The 17,362-nt window shown below is 34.8% G+C and overlaps 3 protein-coding genes across 5 annotated transcripts; 1 reads left to right on the top strand and 2 right to left on the bottom strand.

The window, feature by feature from the left end:
• The first annotated feature begins 349 nt into the window (after positions 1 to 349).
• LOC103482753 (tyrosine--tRNA ligase 1, cytoplasmic) lies at positions 350 to 4,346 on the top strand. Its single transcript, XM_008439061.2, has 10 exons — positions 350 to 846; positions 950 to 1,097; positions 1,360 to 1,649; positions 1,751 to 1,847; positions 2,053 to 2,158; positions 2,245 to 2,327; positions 2,572 to 2,717; positions 2,839 to 2,944; positions 3,417 to 3,476; positions 4,004 to 4,346. Exons 1-10 carry the CDS (start codon positions 740 to 742, stop codon positions 4,022 to 4,024), a joined length of 1,164 nt encoding a protein of 387 aa, XP_008437283.1. The 5' UTR covers positions 350 to 739; the 3' UTR covers positions 4,025 to 4,346.
• An 838-nt stretch (positions 4,347 to 5,184) lies between these two features.
• LOC103482754 (uncharacterized) lies at positions 5,185 to 9,160 on the bottom strand. Its single transcript, XM_008439062.3, has 6 exons — positions 8,431 to 9,160; positions 7,302 to 7,552; positions 6,665 to 7,040; positions 6,447 to 6,578; positions 6,181 to 6,356; positions 5,185 to 5,458 (listed from the first exon to the last, which is right to left on the bottom strand). The coding sequence occupies exons 1-6, from the start codon at positions 8,974 to 8,976 to the stop codon at positions 5,335 to 5,337; spliced, it is 1,605 nt and encodes a 534-aa protein (XP_008437284.2). The 5' UTR covers positions 8,977 to 9,160; the 3' UTR covers positions 5,185 to 5,334.
• Positions 9,161 to 11,033: 1,873 nt separating this feature from the next.
• Positions 11,034 to 16,962, bottom strand: LOC103482755 (uncharacterized). 3 transcript variants are annotated; one of them, XM_008439067.3, is made up of 6 exons: positions 16,458 to 16,962; positions 15,520 to 15,618; positions 13,046 to 14,526; positions 12,692 to 12,855; positions 11,945 to 12,134; positions 11,034 to 11,846 (listed from the first exon to the last, which is right to left on the bottom strand). In XM_008439067.3, the coding sequence occupies exons 3-6, from the start codon at positions 14,463 to 14,465 to the stop codon at positions 11,263 to 11,265; spliced, it is 2,358 nt and encodes a 785-aa protein (XP_008437289.1). In that variant the 5' UTR covers positions 14,466 to 14,526; positions 15,520 to 15,618; positions 16,458 to 16,962; the 3' UTR covers positions 11,034 to 11,262. The 3 variants fall into 3 exon arrangements, with proteins under 3 accessions (XP_008437289.1, XP_050945832.1, XP_050945831.1); XM_051089875.1 differs by lacking the exon at positions 16,458 to 16,962 and adding an exon at positions 15,994 to 16,384; XM_051089874.1 differs by lacking the exon at positions 16,458 to 16,962 and having other exon boundaries at positions 15,520 to 16,421.
• Between the last annotated feature and the right edge of the window lie 400 nt (positions 16,963 to 17,362).

Raw genomic sequence — 17,362 nt, forward strand, 5'->3', positions numbered from 1 at the left:
TTATTTTTTAGGTCTTCCAGTTGACAAAATTGTTTTCATTATATTATCTTCAACCATTTGATATAAATGAACTCGAACCAGTCAAACACATCCGTTGATGCTTTTGCAACCATATCCATCTTCTTTTAGGTCTCAAAATAGTAAAAAGAAGTGAAAAAAGAGATAGAGAGAATAACATACATAGAGAGAAAGCAAGATTTTACGCAAATCTAATAACATACGTAGAGAGAAAGCAAGATTTTATGCATATCTAATGAAAGAAACGTTGGTTTTCTTTGACTGAGTGTAGGCGACATGGGTAGACTATGGTTGGAGTAAGTATTGACCATAGAGACAGTGGTTTATTTTCGGCCATAGATAGTGAGGGCATAAGTGTTCCAAATTTGGTGAGGGTTTGACTTCAATGAAAAGGCGAAGAATAAACGTGGGTGGGCTTCAATGCATTTTAGTTGTTATACAGAAAATAAATAGTTTAAATTTTGTTATATATCTGTTAATTTGAAAAAAAGAAAACTTAAATAAAGAAAAAAGAAAAACCCTAGAAGCCTGTTTTTCTCGTTTATCAATTTCACCCATCGCCAGCCGTCATTTCCACCCAATCAAGTTTTTTCTAAACCTAACTCCTTGCCGCAGCCACACCAAATCCTGAATTTGCAAATATTTTGGATCAAGACGAGATTTCAAATTCATTTTGATTTGAAAATTCTTTCAAATCAAAAGGTTCCAAGCAGTGGCTTCAATGGCGACAGAAGCACCTTCGCAAGCTCCATCCGAGGATTTACAGTCCCTCTCAATCTCAGACGCGAAAGTTCAGGAGCCGGCTTGTTCATCAAACTCTTCAAACCAGTATGAAGTTTTTGTGTTTGACACTTGTTGTTTTCGTATCCATTTCTCTCTTGATTTGTATCTGAATCGTAATTTACATGACTTGAACTGTATTTTTCTATAGATTGAGTTTGGAGGAGAAGTACCAAATTGTTAGAAGTGTTGGGGAAGAGTGTATTCAAGAAGATGAGCTGCGGAACTTGCTTGATAAGAAGCCGGAACCAGTGTGCTATGATGGGTTCGAACCATCTGGGAGAATGCATATTGCTCAGGTAAAGTTTACAGGAATCTTTGAGTCCGGTCTTTTAAGTTGTAGTTGATAGCTATAAACTAAGTGAATTGGGTTTTGGTTTTCTGTGGCAATCTACCCTGTTTACATCGTGAATTTCAGCAGAGAAAAAAATGGGGGGGACCAAGCAATTTTTGGGTTAATCTAAAACGTAATTGAAACTGAACAATTTCCAAGTGAGTTTCCCCCACCCGTATCCATTGAATGTGAATTGCTGATTTATGTGCCTTTGTTTCCTCACACAGGGAGTGATGAAGGCAATAAATGTCAACAAGCTTACTTCTGCTGGATGCAGAGTGAAAATATGGATTGCAGATTGGTTTGCTCAGCTCAACAACAAAATGGGGGGTGATCTGAAGAAAATCGAGACTGTTGGCCGCTATTTAATTGAGATATGGAAAGCAGTTGGGATGGATCTGGAAGGAGGTAAGGTTGAATTTTTGTGGTCTTCAAAGGAGATTAACTCTAGGGCAGGGGAATACTGGCCCCTTGTAATGGATATCGCTAGGAGAAACAAGCTTCCAAGGATAATTAGGTATATATTTCTGAAAGGTGCTCGTAGTGTACTCATGTTTAATCTGCATTCTGGAATAATCTTGGCTCATGGTTTGCTTCCCGCCCTCCATCCTCCTGCAGGTGTAGCCAAATTATGGGAAGAAATGAACAGGATGAGTTGACTGCTGCCCAAATTCTCTACCCATGCATGCAATGTGCTGACATTTTTTTCCTGAAGGTTTTTTCTCTTTCGACTTCCATGTAGTTTGTTGATATGCATTTTTCTCCTCGTATCATAAGGAGACAAAGATGTCACTTGAATGTATTTGTGTGGCAATTAAAAGTTCATGGTGATATAGGTTGTCTATTTTGTTATATGCTGCAATGTATGGCGAGATTTTAATGATTTTTTGTTAACCAGTTGTTCCATTCCATTGCAACAGGCTGACATCTGTCAACTGGGAATGGATCAACGGAAAGTAAATGTCCTTGCAAGAGAGTATTGTGATGACATCAAGAGGAAAAACAAGCCCATCATCCTATCACATCGTATGCTCTTAAATGCGTTATCAGTTCTTAATCTTGCTGATGCTTGTGATATTAGCAAATAATTGTGATGTCAATGGCGGTTGCAGATATGTTGCCGGGCTTACAGCAGGGGCAGGAGAAGATGTCTAAAAGTGATCCATCATCCTCTATATTTATGGAAGATGATGAGGTAAGGCATTATAGGGAAAATTGAGCATCCCATGTGTAGAGGAAGTTAGGGTGGTGGTGCAGTTTCGCTAGCATGTAGGTTTGATAGATATAATTAAGAATCCCAGGTGCGGAGGGGAGTAAAATTACATCTTTATTCTTATGATTGTGTTTAGTTATAGGCTGTCTTGACTGAGTGTTCAATTCTGAGGCTATCTTGTAATATTGTGGATCTGTTTTCTAATTTGTTCATCTGGCCATTTTAGGCAGAAGTGAATTTAAAGATAAAGAAAGCATATTGCCCTCCGTTGATCGTGGAAGCGAATCCATGCTTAGAATACATCAAGTACCTTATTTTCCCTTGGTTCAAGGAGTTCACTGTGGAACGAAATGCAGATCATGGTGGAAATAAGTAAGTTTGAGGAGATTTATAATCTATTCTTGTTTCTTTCTCCTCCTATATCGTGATCCTAGATGTTAGTTATAATATTTGTCGTGACCTCCTATTCATTTATTGTTTTGAAATATTGCAGGACCTTCACAACCTTCGAAGAACTGGTTTCTGACTATGCAGCAGGAGAACTGCATCCAGGTGATCTCAAACCAGCGTTGTCTAAGGCTTTGAATAAGATATTGGAGGTATGTCATTTTTGCACAATATTTTTCCATGAGTACTTATTGTTATTGGAATTGGTTGTAGTCATCTTTTTGCTTTACTACAGTACAAAACACTATTATGGTTTTTGTGCAAACAATCTTATTAGATCATCATGACTACCTAATTTCAAAATGCAAATTGGTCTATGATGCCGTTGGTAGAGACTAGAAAGCCATAAATAACCATCAATTCAGTACTTTGGGATCTGTCTAGTGCTAAGTCAACCATTGTCTTCTCCTCCTAACACATACGGTTTCTTTGACATTTATTCACGTTCTTGCAATTTCATCTGATAAAACGTTAAACATCTAAGCATAACTTAAGAAGCTTCATATTTTCATGAAAATACAAACAGCTTTTCAGTGAAAAGGGTAGCGATACAGCTAGGAATTTACTTGGTTCTATTTACCCTCAGCTACCTATAAAGCTATGATTGATTTCATTCATCTGCAGCCTGTACGAGATCACTTCAAAAATGATAGCAACGCCAAAGATTTATTGAAGAGGGTCAAGGTATGTGTTCGTTTTACCGGCTCTTAAAGTTATTTTGGCTAAATTACAAAGAGTATACTCACTTTGCCATTTGCTTGAAAATACTCATATTTTTCAGAAGTTGTAATAGTACTCTTGCTTCATAATGTATCATGACTACTCTTGGATTAGAATTCCATTAAATTGTTTTTATGAAAATTGGGTACTAGAATGGTCTGGGCACGACCTAGAAAAGAAATTTGGAAAGCCACATTGTTAGGTGGTCACACCATTTCGATTCTCATTTTTCACATAAAGGATTCACACCATGTGTAGTTTTGAAATATGTATGTAAATGGTAATACTGCTACTTTTAGAAGATTTGAGGTTTTATTAAAGTAAAAAGGCAAAGTTTAGTGTAACTTTTTCATCCATTATGCACATGGACCAAATCCCTGGGTTTCCATTGTGGCCTGAACTAAGAAGATTTAAGAACTGCTCATTAGAAATTAGTTCTCAAAATCAAAATGTATGAAATTTTACCTAGAGCTGTTTATCGTGTTATGCAGGCGTACCGAGTCACTAGGTGAAGAATGGTCCTCTTTTCTCCTGCCCAATTTGTGGATGGAACACCTACCCGCAACCATTTCAACAGGGAAATTATTGCAGATTTTGTTTTATTTTTGTCCTTTTATGGTCAACCTACAAATTTTAAGCTGCTTTTACATCTGAATGAGGATAGATATGTCAAGCTCCAAAACTCATGTTACTTCTTGATGAGCAACAAGCAAATGAGAAGTTCCTATTGAATGATGAAAAAAGTACTTGCGGATAATTTCATCTTAAATGAATTTGTAGCTCACTTAATGAATTTTGAAGTATGGTCTAATAAAGTGCTATATTTTTATTTAAGTAATTTTGGCAGATGTGACAGTCATGTTGTAAATTTTGGATTGCAAATTTTTCTTTTAAAATTTAAATACGCGAGTGTAGATTTCTCAGGATATAATCTTTTATCCACAGTAGTCCGAATTAAGGACTTGGGATTTTGTTCAATTATGTCATCAGCTTTTTAAATATTATTGACATGTTATTAGCTTTTAAAAAAATGTGCATAAGTAAACAATGTAACGTGGACATTTATTGTTTCAAAATTTGGAATGTATATTGTAGCTCGTATGTTTAGTGTTGGCCAATGCCATTTTATAAAGAACTCATCACATCTCTTGAACCTATCGCCCTGTCTGATAAGTACTTTTTTTTTTGTTATTTATATTCTTTTGGCTTAAAAAATCAAGCCAAAATTTATAATTATAAACCGAATAAAAATGAAATTTCGAAATATTTTGTTTTAATTTTTGGAATTGGACTAAGGTTTCAACCATTATGTTTTTTTTAAAAAACACAAAAGAACATGTCTTAGCAATTTAATTAGGATAAAAAGATCGACAACTTTATAAAAGTACATGTTTTCGTAGTAAAAAAGGTCGTAGGCACAAACATACTATGATTAAAATTAATTGTGCATTTGGATCAACTTTCTAATCTTTATAAACACTTTTTTTAACCTTTAGAATGTCAATCCAAACATGCACTTCAGTCAGTCTATCGTCAAAATTCAATGGCAAAAAGCTGACTGCTACAATCAAGGAACAATTGGACTCACAGATTGATCATCACTTCAACAAATGAAGCTACGCAATCTCAACTCTGCCCTGTGTTTCTTAACAGTTTGGTAGAAGATGATCTATGATGGCTAAATCCTGCTATTTATTAAATCTATAAAATAATAACTTCCATAAAATTCAGCTACATTACCACAAGACAACCAAACATAGACTAAATTATTTAAACGATCACGTTTGCATGATCAAGACAAAAACTTGGAGCATGAGAGATCTCATTCCCATTCAATCGTTGATGGAGGTTTTGATGTAATATCTTGAACAACGCGGTTTACGCCTCGAACACTATTGCAGATTTTTCTCGACACATTATCCAGGAACTGATGCTCAAAATTAAACCTGAATGGTCAATATCCCAGACTTTATAAGAGATTGAGAACAGGTTATTCAATCAATATATATACACTATGATGCAAAAAAAGAAAAAAAAAACAAAGTGGGAGTTAAGGCATAATGGAACATCATGCAAGAGTCCATGAGCATAGAGTGGAGTGGGGAAACATAATAGAAAATACAAGAAACTACCACCAAAGATCATAAAATGCGAAGAATTTAGTTAGAACCCAAAAAAGAGATAAACACAAATTTACGTGGAAAAAAACCACAATGTTGATATTTCTTGTTATTTTCTTAAGATAATAAATGTATAAATGGAAAAAATTAGGGCTCAACCCAAGCCCACTATTTCTATCAGTTTCCATAGTCTAATCACAGTAATGCATTTTCAACACAATTGGCCACAGATTTAAAATCGTATTTTTTAAGCATACAGGTCAACGGTACAAATAGTAAAAAACCAGATGATGCTTTGATGCAAAAAGTGCAAGCGTATGGGCCAAAAACAAATATTTCAGTTATTAAAAAATAAGACCAAGCTTTATTTTTAAAAGAGGGGAAAAAACACAGCCAAACAAATCTACAAAAGCTATATCACATGAGGGCCTACATAGTTGTATCAATTTCGTCAATTTAACTTTGCATTCCTACTTGAAGTAAACTAGGAGCAAAATACAGTATTCAACATAGTTTCGTATGATGAACAGGGTCACAAGGATTTTTACCAATCTGCTGTCATTCCATCTTGACTTGTAACAGCTCTCAGAGCAACAACATGAGAATGGGTCCTTTGATCACCTTGAACTCCAACTGATTTTATAGGTAAAAACACTGCAAATGCCTGCCATATCGAATCATAAAGCCCAGCATCCTTGATCGATTGAATAAAAATCTCATCAACCTGCAAGGATGATTACAGCAAACTAAATATTTATTCACAAACTGGAAAAGCAATAGTTTTGACTCCACACAACTCAAAGTTATGTCTTACCTGGCGAAGAACTTCTAATGCATTGCCTTCTGTTACATCGCCCAGCACCCGTACAGCAAGACCAGGCCCAGGAAAAGGATGACGCTTTAGAAATGCATTAGGAACGTTCAATATTTTCCCGAGTTGGCGTACCTTAAAATATGATTTTTCAAATATCAATAAATACAGAATGTGATATAAACCAAAAAATAAGCATTGTAAAAGGTCAAGACTATTACCTCATCCTTAAAGAGGAGTTTAAGTGGCTCGATAAGTTTCAGTTTCATGTCCTTGGGAAGTCCTCCAACGTTATGATGACTTTTGATTGTGTGGGAATGAGTTCTTCCAGATCCAGGTGGTGGGCAAGATTCAATTACATCAGGATACAATGTGCCTTGGACCAAGTATGAAGGCTTCTTACCAATTTTAAGTTCTAGGTCATGGCCAAATGAATCAAATATAGAAATGAACTCCTTTCCAATTATTTTTCTTTTAACCTCAGGATCTGTGACACCTTTAAGCTTGCTAAGAAATTGGTCAACTGCATCGACACAAGTAACAGGCAGATGTAGATCTCTCTCAAAGGTTTCCATAACACGTTCTCTTTCTTTATACCTGCCCCATAATCACAAAGGAACGGTAATAACACTGAAATCAAGATTTACAGTTATAGTTATTACAGTAAATAAGAGAAACATGGGGTCCAGTGACCTCAACTTCATGGAGAAATGACCACTGAGCAACATGATCATCCCATAAATTCAAAAACAGGCCAAAGTACGTATCATGCAGTTTTCCTCTTCTTTTTATAGCATAATAACATAAATAAAAGTCAACCAAAGTCTTATTTCTGGATATAAAAGTCTAATTTTGTACCTCAATAGACCATTGTCGACAAAAACACAGTGAAGCCTATCCCCAATTGCCTTATGAACAAGAGTTGCAGCAACTGTTGAATCCACACCTCCTGATAATGCACATATGACATGATCGTCTGGACCCACAGTTTCTTTGATTATTTTAATTTCTTCATCTAGTAAATTCTCCATCTTCCAGTTAGCAGCAATCCCACAGACATCAAAGAGAAAATAACGTAACGTCTCCATTCCTTCTGGTGAATGTGTCACCTACACAAGATACAACAAGTTCAACTTCTCATATTGACAATACTTGACCAGTATGACACGAATGATCACCCATCAGTTCATCACTTAGCAAGATTAAATTATGCCAATCTCCCTTCCCACTCAAAACTTACATTATACATCTAAAGTTTACAATAATAAGTAATCATAGAAACACTATTCTTCAACCAGGGATATGTTGGCCCAGCAAAAATTACTTTACATAAGCCACAACCAACACACCCAGACATTGCAGAAACCTGAGAAAACCAAAATCTGGGTTGAAGATGTTTACTTGAAATCAGTTTACAAGTAATCCACCGAAGCCACAAAATAACTTTTTGATAGAAACAACTGATTGCATTAGAAAATCAAAAAAAGAACCCATGGGCATACAAAAAACCGCAGGATTTCCAACCAAATAAGATGTTACTTAGGGCATGATTGCAAAAAGTTTTCAAAATAGAAGCTCAAAGAAAACATGAAACAGTTTTCAAAATAGAAACTCAAAGAAAACATGAAACCTCATCAAAGACTATAGTGTTTTGAAAGAGCAGCTCCGGGAAAAAGTTTATATTTAGGTGAAACCCAAACACAGGTCGTCCATTTCATAAACATAACCCAGGTTCGATCTACTCGAGCTGGTTTTTTTCTGGACGAGCTATCACACACGCACAAAATCCGAAGTTCAAAAAACACAAACAAAGTTCAGGTGGAAATCTCCGGAATCAAAACAAATCTGAGGTCAAACTTCAACCTGAAAAAAATGAATATTAAAGCAAAACAACAAACAAGAAACGCACAGAAACAGGAAGTAGGATTCTAATAGTTAAATAACAGAGTACAAAGTACGAAGTTATAAAAAAAATGAACCCCATTACCTCAGGATGATACTGCAACCCATAAAACCTCTTGGAGCGATTTTCCACAGCCGCGACTGCCCCTTGTTGACTCCTTGCCACAACTTCAAAACCCTGAGGAAGTTTCGCCACCTCATCTCCATGGCTCATCCAAACAACTTGCCGGTCTCCAACCCTCTTAGTCCCATACAACCCATTAGCCTTCTCCACCTCAATCTCCATTCTCCCATACTCCTGCTTCTCCCCAACCTCCACCACACCTCCCAACCTCTGCACAATCAACTGAAGCCCATAACAAATACCCAAAACATAAACCCCATTCGCCTCCGCCCACTCTACAAACCCAGAAGCGAAACTCGGGGAATCACAAGCATGGACAGAATGAGGGCCACCGGAGAGAATAACAACTTGTGGGTTGAGATCAGTGATGGCTTTAAGCGATGAAGTACCCGAAATGCAAAGAGAAAAAACAGAGAGGCTTCGAATCCGACGAGTGATGAGGTGGGTGTATTGTGAACCAAAGTCGAGAATCAAAACCAAATCGGACTTGACTTCTTTAGGGTCCATTGATGGGAGATGGAATCAAAGAGGTTGAAGAAGGTGGCTGCTGTAGCAGAGAGAGTGTGACAATGAGACGGAGAGCCAACGGTTTGAAGAATAAGCAGAGAAAGATAAAATTAGGGTTTAATGGGGTTTGGTTTGGCGGGAAGCGGAGGCCATAAATGACGGTTCGTTATAGGGTTGAGGCAAAAGGGCAATCCCGTAGTTTTGTGGCGGGGAATCTTATTATTATTATTATTAACATTTTCCGGAATTTCTTTTATACATTTATGATCAATGGAGACTAATTTTTCCCTCTAAATTTTCTTTTTTTTTTAAAAAGTTTAGAATATTATCTGTGTACTGGATTATTTAATTCAAAGTAAAACGTTCTTAAAAAAATTAATTGAGAATTGCTTTTCCTCCCTAAAATATACTTCCAACTTGGATTTATATTTTTAATGATTTAGTCATCATATTTTAAAATTTATAACCATTTAATTGTTATTGTAAATTTTAATTTAATAAATATACTTTTTAAAAAATTAATAAACTAATTAAAAAAATCAATAATTTTACAAAATACATAATTTACATCATAAAATAATAGAAAATGACTTATAGTCTTGATGATTTTTATATAATAATTAAATTATCGTATCCTAAAGTTCGAATAGTTATAAATTTAATTTCGTAAACTAAATGTTATTTCGAAATGATTGGATTAAAAAAGTATATGCGATTTTAGTATTGTTTTTTAAAAAAATGGTTATAATTATAATATAATTTCAAAGTTTGATAACCAAATATTCTTACATATCTTTGCAATTGAAAATGCAAAGGAAATATAAAATGTAGGAAATATTCTCAACCATTTAAAATATGCATATAAACTCCACCATAAATCACGCCTCTAAGATATCTGCTTTTGGCATGATTTATCATTGTGGCCATATTCTTTATTCATTCCTACTCTTTTCTATTTTCAAAATTATTTATAATTTATCATTTACACTTTCATACGCTCCCGATTCTTACAAAAATAAATTAACGAATAATATTTAGGTGCTAATTCATAAGTGCAATTTCGGTCAAATAAACAATTGATGATTACGTTGACCGTTTTGAATTTGTACTTTCATTTAGTTGATGATTAATTTATTTTATCGTTTAGAATAATTTCTCTTAAAATTTATCTGATTAATAACTAATATTTCACAAAATTTAAAGATTATGTTAATTATTACAATAAATATAAAATATTACATTAATTTAAATTACATATAAATATTTCAATATGTATGTAATTAGAGAAAGAACGATATTTAATGGACTTTCGTTTTATTTTTATTTTTATTATTGAAATTAGTAGAGTGATTAGAGAATGACAAATGAGAGAATATAGGAAAAACTGTAATAAATATATAAAATGTGCACCATTATTCATGCTTAATTGAAGATAAAACTCAAGTCACATCTGCTAAGTAGCCTAAGTTTAAAGGAATTCATTTTCAATTTTCCTTTTTATAAAGTAGAAAAAGGTGTGGATTTGTATATTTTATTCATTTTAATATCAACTTTTTCTTAAAGAAAAAAGAGCACGAATCTATGAAGCAAAAGGAGAGAGAAGCATGGGAAATAATAACAACAATGAGACCTCATACTAATTGAAAAAAAAAAAAAAAACCTTTTCACAATACGTTCATGGACGACTTTCCCATGTGAGAAGGCATGGATCGTGTTCAAAAAATTTAAATATCTATCCATCTATATCAAAACGAAATATCGGTTTCTTAATTTTTACAAGTACAACAACGTATGTTGAGAGATATTTAAGAGATAAACTTGTTAAATAATTCATCACTTGGTGTACATATTATCATATTATCAGATTCATGTGTCAATGCTATAGATCTATGGAAATATTGCTTTCAACCAAATATTGTTGTTCAAAGAAAAAGAAACTTTCAACACAATGGAGGTGAACAATTATACTTTTCTTTCTTAAGATGTAATGATTACTGACCTTTTTTTTTAAGATGTAACATTGTATTTCTTTTACCAAAGATTAATATAAGACGAGGTAAGAGAAAATTGGATGATGTCCACTGATAAATTGAGACTGAACTATACAAATAAAATGCACTACAGAATGGGGCCAAAGCATTACACAATTTCCTGTCCTAAAAGCAAGTGAAAAGCCTGCTTAAGATTCCATTCAAATAGACAACATGACTCTACATTAGAATTCTGGTCATGATGTCAGATATCACATGTTTAACCCAGAATTTACACACATAAAGATACGTAGCTTCATAAACCAAGGTAAACAACACTTTCAATGATTAATTCTCTTAAAACCGATTCCGCTATAATCGTAACAACCTCTTCAGTTTCAGTTGGATAGTCGATCCATGTTCTAGATTTCAAGTCTCTTAAACAAAGATGGTCCAGTGTTTGTGGTGGCTGCTGCTGCAAAAGTGACCAATCCATATGCTGCATAACCTCGTGATAAAAAGTGCTTTCCTTATTAGGTGCTTGAATGTGTGGCTTATAAGATGATAACCATGAGGAGCATCTAACATAACAGTGGAAAACATCCTCAAGGACTTCATTAAAATAGTCAAAAAGAAGCACACAATCACCACATAACTGGCTACTAAACATCTTCACTTTGTCAACAAACGATATCTGCAGCCAAGTCGAAGAATGACAATCCATCGACAATTCATTCCAATTCTGTTTTGAGACTTGCAGCAGCTCAAGTATACACTGAGAGGTAGAGCCACAACAATGAAAGGACGCGATGGCAGGATCGAGAACCTCTTGCAATCTTGCCAAACCAGTACACTGGTCCTCTTCAAAATTAATGGGGAGTGCTTCACTAGATGGCTCAGCTGTGAAGTTTTACTATCTTGCATTAGTCTAAGATTGGAGAATGAGAATATAAATAGGGGAAAGAAAAAAGAATGTTGCCTTTGTAATTTAACTATACCTGTTCCTGAGGTGATAGCCAGATTACTAGAGGTTGCATCTACCAAAAGTTGGTCATTTATAGGTTCTGGTAGAGGCTGAACTACTCTATCACAAAAACCATTAGGATCTTCCACTGTCTGAAATTGTAATGAGCTGGACGGAAATGTATCTACTGAAAAAGCTGATGGTTGAACCTCCAAAGGCAAATTCTGCACGTTGCCAGAATTTATAGCACAATTCAATGTTAAATAGTGAATAGCTCTTATATCAGTCTTCTTCGATAAGAGAAAAATTATTATATATGAAGAACAAAACGCAATCAAAGTATCTGTATGTCTGTTCAGTTCAAGAAAAATAACTATACAAATAGAAACCTTAAAAGGCAAGTTTGAGAAAGAAATGATTAAAAATCAAACAAGCAAATTTGGAGGTACATGAGAATCTTGAGAAAGAAGGCTTAAGAAAGTACTGTAATGATAAACCGTCGAATATATTTATGGAAATGTTGCGAGTTTAAAAATTTTACACAAAAACACAATGGAGTAGTAAGAAGTTCAGGAGTTCTACAATAATACCCTACTGCCACAAAAAATGGTAACTTCAAATACCAAGCAGAAATCCAAAGATGGGTATCAAATACCAATGGATGAGGATATTCAATAGTGAACCAAACAAACAAATAAATGTTGCACATTCAGGACAGCCAAGAACAAGTTCAAATAATAACTCCTAAAATCGTTCTTCCACAGAAAAGAGTGTAGCTCACCGGTTTAGAGAGCTCCGGATTTCCTTTCTCTCCAAAGCCCTCGTTCTTGTTTGTTCTCTGACAGTAACTAGTGTTGGAACTGTTATCAAATCTAGATGATGCTTCACAAAAATTGCTTCTTTCCTGTTGTACAGTGGTAACTTCTTTTATGAGCTTCACAGATCCTGCATATGCAAGTCAAATAAGATATAGCAAGAGTATATTAACACTTTCTATTAGAATTGTAGAACTGTATTTTATGTGCCACGAGTACACATTAGTTATTCTGTTTTGCTTCATTGCTTTGTCTTTGGCTATATATAAATCCAAATGCTCATAATAAAAGCTGAGCGGACTTTATTTTTAATTTAATACCTTCAATAATTGGATCTTGATCCACTTCAGGAAAAATGACGGGAGATACATTCAACTCTGTAGTTGAGGCGTGCAATTGGTCATCATCCCTCCCCGCCTCTGCAAAAGAAGCTCCTACTTTAACCATTTCTGGAGTCTTGCAACATTGTTCCTCGTCATTCTGAGGTTGTGTCTTCTTCTCGTGAATAAACTTCTTATTGCCAAGGTGGGAGTATCTCATACGGCCTGCAGTATGGCATCCGGGTTTATTTGATGGCAATATGTCATCGTCAGAAAAGCACATCACCCACCCCCACGGTTTTGCTTTCATTTTTCTTGAAACCTCTTTATCTCCTTCGTGCTTCTTAGACTTCTGCCGTTTGAGATTACTTAGCACAGCTGGCTGGACAACCTTTTTGTAGGTACTTTCACTAGTAGAAGCTGTCTTGTCCCCATTTCTAGAGTAAAATGCCTTGTCTTCTTGATCTCTTTCTAGGGAATCTTGAAATGAACTAGAAATTCCTTTATCATCTGTTTGAATTTTACTATAGGAACTTCTTCTAGTTGCCCCTATAACCGTCTGTTTACCATCATCTTTTGGGGCCCTACAGATCACTGGCGTTTCCTTAGGCATACCATTAGATGATAGGCATTCACCTTCTTTTCTCCCTACCCTCATTGCTTGCTTCATCTTCCTTTTTATTTGTCTAAAAGAAAAAAGAGTTCCCTTGTCACTCTGCCCATTCTTTGTGCAACTAGAATGAGATTTCAGAGAGGAGCAATAATTGGTTCCTACAGCCGCCTGTAGTGAGCTAGTTGAATTTGGCTTTAATACTACTATTCTTTCCAAGGATAGAGAATCATCACTATCCTCAGCGGGTAATCTATCACAGGGCTTCAAGTTTTGACAGCACTTAGGCTCATCAGATTCCCCCACTTCTCTTATTTTGTTTTCAGACAACCTGCTATCAAAGAAAGTCATCATCTGCTGTTTTCTGTTCCTCGATTCAGTATTGTCTTCAATACGTTTAATCAACAGAGAATTAGGGTCTTGTAGTAGATTTACAAACAATTCCTTATTCGAATTGAAAATTCCCAATGCATCTAACAATTGTTTACACTGTTTATCAGCCACACCAACAAATTTTTTACTTGAAAATGGCTCAGACGCTTCATTCTTCTGAACCAATTTTAGGCTGATCTCATTATGTCGGCTATACTCCATACAACTTTTACAAGTACAAAATCTTTGACTTCTGCAGCAAGCTACTCTTGTTGAAGCTGTTGAATCTAGCTTCTTTGATGATGGATTGACCAAACTTTTAGGAGATGGTTGTTGAAGGTCTTTGCTAGGTCTATCAACTGCTTTGCAATGCATTTTGTGGCTTTTTGAGACTCTTCCAACCATGCTAGAATTAGATTGCATATGCTTTGTTCCCATTGCAGAAGTCCTTATGTGTTTCTTCTATAGAAACCTCTTGTTTGTATCATAATCTATTGCCCTGAAATTTTTTTCAAGAAAGCTCAAGAGTCAAGAGTACATAATCCAATAATTAGTCCATCGTCATCATATAGATAGAAATATAATGCAGTGTGATGTTTAATCGTTTATGATGATAATTGAAAATGATAAAGCCAAAGAAAGGTATCCTCATAAAGTAAAGGCTTAGGCTAAAGCTTGAAAAGAAAAAGAACGAAATTGTTTTGACTTTTGACCACACAATTCTCAAATAATCTCCATCTAGGACGTGATAGCAATTCCATTAGTCAACAAAATGATCAAAACAAAAGCACATAGTACTGAAAGCACTTAATGTCTCCAAACCCTACACTACATGCAGTTAAGCTGCTTATTAATAATGGAATCGTTCAGCATTTTGGATTCAAATCATTGATGATACCAATGAAAATCAATGTCACGACTTAGGGAGTATAAGATTCATAATATTGCAAAACTTTAGCAAAGGAGATGAATGTTGAATATCTTTGGCATTTATCTGCGACGAAATTCCAGATTAATAGGAAGGAAAATCTCATGCCTGGGTTTGAATTAGAGAAAGAAGTGAGAAATTCTCTGCAACAAATGAGAATACAGAAAAAATAGGATTGAGTAACTGAGATTTCCAACAGCTATGGTCCTAGATATATGCAAAAAAAATGAAACTTCTCTCATGAATAGATAGAAAGAACTCTCATTCCCAGATATATCAGATTTTTGTAACATCTAAAACCATTGATTAAGAAAAAAAATTAGAACGGGTTTAACTATCTTTCATAATACAAATAATAGTTCCCTTTTATACAAAACAAAGAATCATAACCATAGCTATATAGCCCAAAATAGGATCTATGGATGAATGTTTTACTCAAATCCATAGGTCATAAACTAGAAAAACATAAGTTGACTCGAATTTCAACAAAAAGTTCAATTCAGAATTCGGAAGCAAGAGAGAAATTCTATGGCCATACACCATTGAATTTGAAGGATTTCTTACCAGATGAAAATAACTCAAGGACATGTGGTCCAAGAAGAGCTTCCTCTGCTCCATGCTGATCGGTTCTTTTCTCCCGTGATACTAGTCTTGTTGACGAGCCTATTGCCATGGTGAATGATTAACTATGGTTCTCAATGATAAAAAAGGGAGAACCCAAAATGGAACTACTTTTACAAAGAAAAGCACAAAACAGATTGTCTTCCCAAATATCAGAAGAGAACAAAAAACAATCTTTATATTGGTCTAAACTATTTCCGCATTAGAAAACATTCCATCAGTAAGTAAAACAAAATGAAAACTATAATTAAAAATACATCAGAACAAAGATTTATTTAGGGAAAAAAGAAACCCTGCTGCAGTTAAAATAAACTTATACATAAGGACAAATAGTTCCAAGTACACAACAGTAGAGTAGCAGCGAGAAGAAAGGAAGAAGAAGTGAACAAAACGTATTAATATCTTCCCATTTCTTACATAACTCAGATATTGCTTTCCCCTTCACGTATTTTAGCAAATAAAAGAAAGTAAAGAAAGCAAACAAGCTATATTATAAGCAATGAGTGAAACTTTTTCCATCAATTCCAAAACAAATAGTGGCCATTGGCCAAGCAACCAAAGAGGAAGCTTTCTCGAGAGGCTTCATATCATTTCCCCACTTAAAAACTAAAAGGGGTAGGCCATCTTAATGGCGAAATGACACTACAATCTACAACACAAGTCTCCATTGAACAGTAAGTCAAGATAAGGCAAGGGACCGTTTCTGTTTGTTTCTATGGAAAGAAAAGAAAAGTGGGTTTGATGGGGCTAGAAAAAAGAAAGATGAACAAACTTTTTCCAATCAATATTAGTGGCAAGTGAAGCACTATTACAATGGCAGAACAAACTAAAAACCAAATAATGCAATAACAAAAAACAGAGAAATGGGGCAAATGGGTCACCTGAGTCTGCTTGAATCCACGAGAAGCAAAAAAAGAAAATGGAGATGGACCCATTACTCGTACATAAACAGTGAAAACAGCTAAGTAAAAAGAGAGGAATAACAGGGAAAGATGAAGAAGACGAAGAGGAAACTGGTGGGAAGAGAGAGAAGGAGGAGGAAACAAAAGCGAATTGAAATGGGACAAATATAGAAAACGAAAAGAGAAGAAAAGTTGAATTATGGGTATTGGATTTTGGATTGATTAATGACGAAATGGACTGCCAATTTGCAGGAAGAAAGCTTTACACTCAAGCAATTGTAAGGTTGCTTTCCCTCGCTCTGCCCCAACTCCATGTTACTCTTCGCAGTTTTGGGCTCGGATTGTGCTGAGTACGACGTCGTACTGCGGTGAGGGTCTCGGTATTTGTGGAAACGGCGTCGTATTACTGCTACAAGACCCGCCATTGATGAGCCATTTGGAGTGAGGACAAAGACCAGTGGGGAAGGTTGTAGGACATTGGTTCAGTTTTTTATTATTACTCTGTTTTTGAATTTTGAAATTGGGGGATGAAATTTTGATTTTTTTTTGTTTTTTTCTATTCAATTTTTTTTTTTTTTTGAAAAACTGTTTTCTTCTAACTCATCGTTGTGTTCAAGTCCTTATATATTTGAAATTTATAAATTGGAATTCCATGAATTTTTCTTTTTGTCGAATCTGTATGGAGAAAATAAAATAAGTATTGTTCATCTTTTTTATATTTTTTAAAACTGTAATATTATTTCTCAATTTCTTTTTATATTTTAAAAGTGTAAATGAGATTTAAAACTATGTTTGAATGTTGTGATGATTTAAGACGATGCAATGTTCTAAATTTTATATCTCAAGTTCTATTTTACTACTCTGAAAATTGTTTTAAAATGTTT

This window comes from Cucumis melo, chromosome 9 (genome assembly GCF_025177605.1).
Source record: "Cucumis melo cultivar AY chromosome 9, USDA_Cmelo_AY_1.0, whole genome shotgun sequence".
NCBI lineage: Eukaryota > Viridiplantae > Streptophyta > Magnoliopsida > Cucurbitales > Cucurbitaceae > Cucumis > Cucumis melo.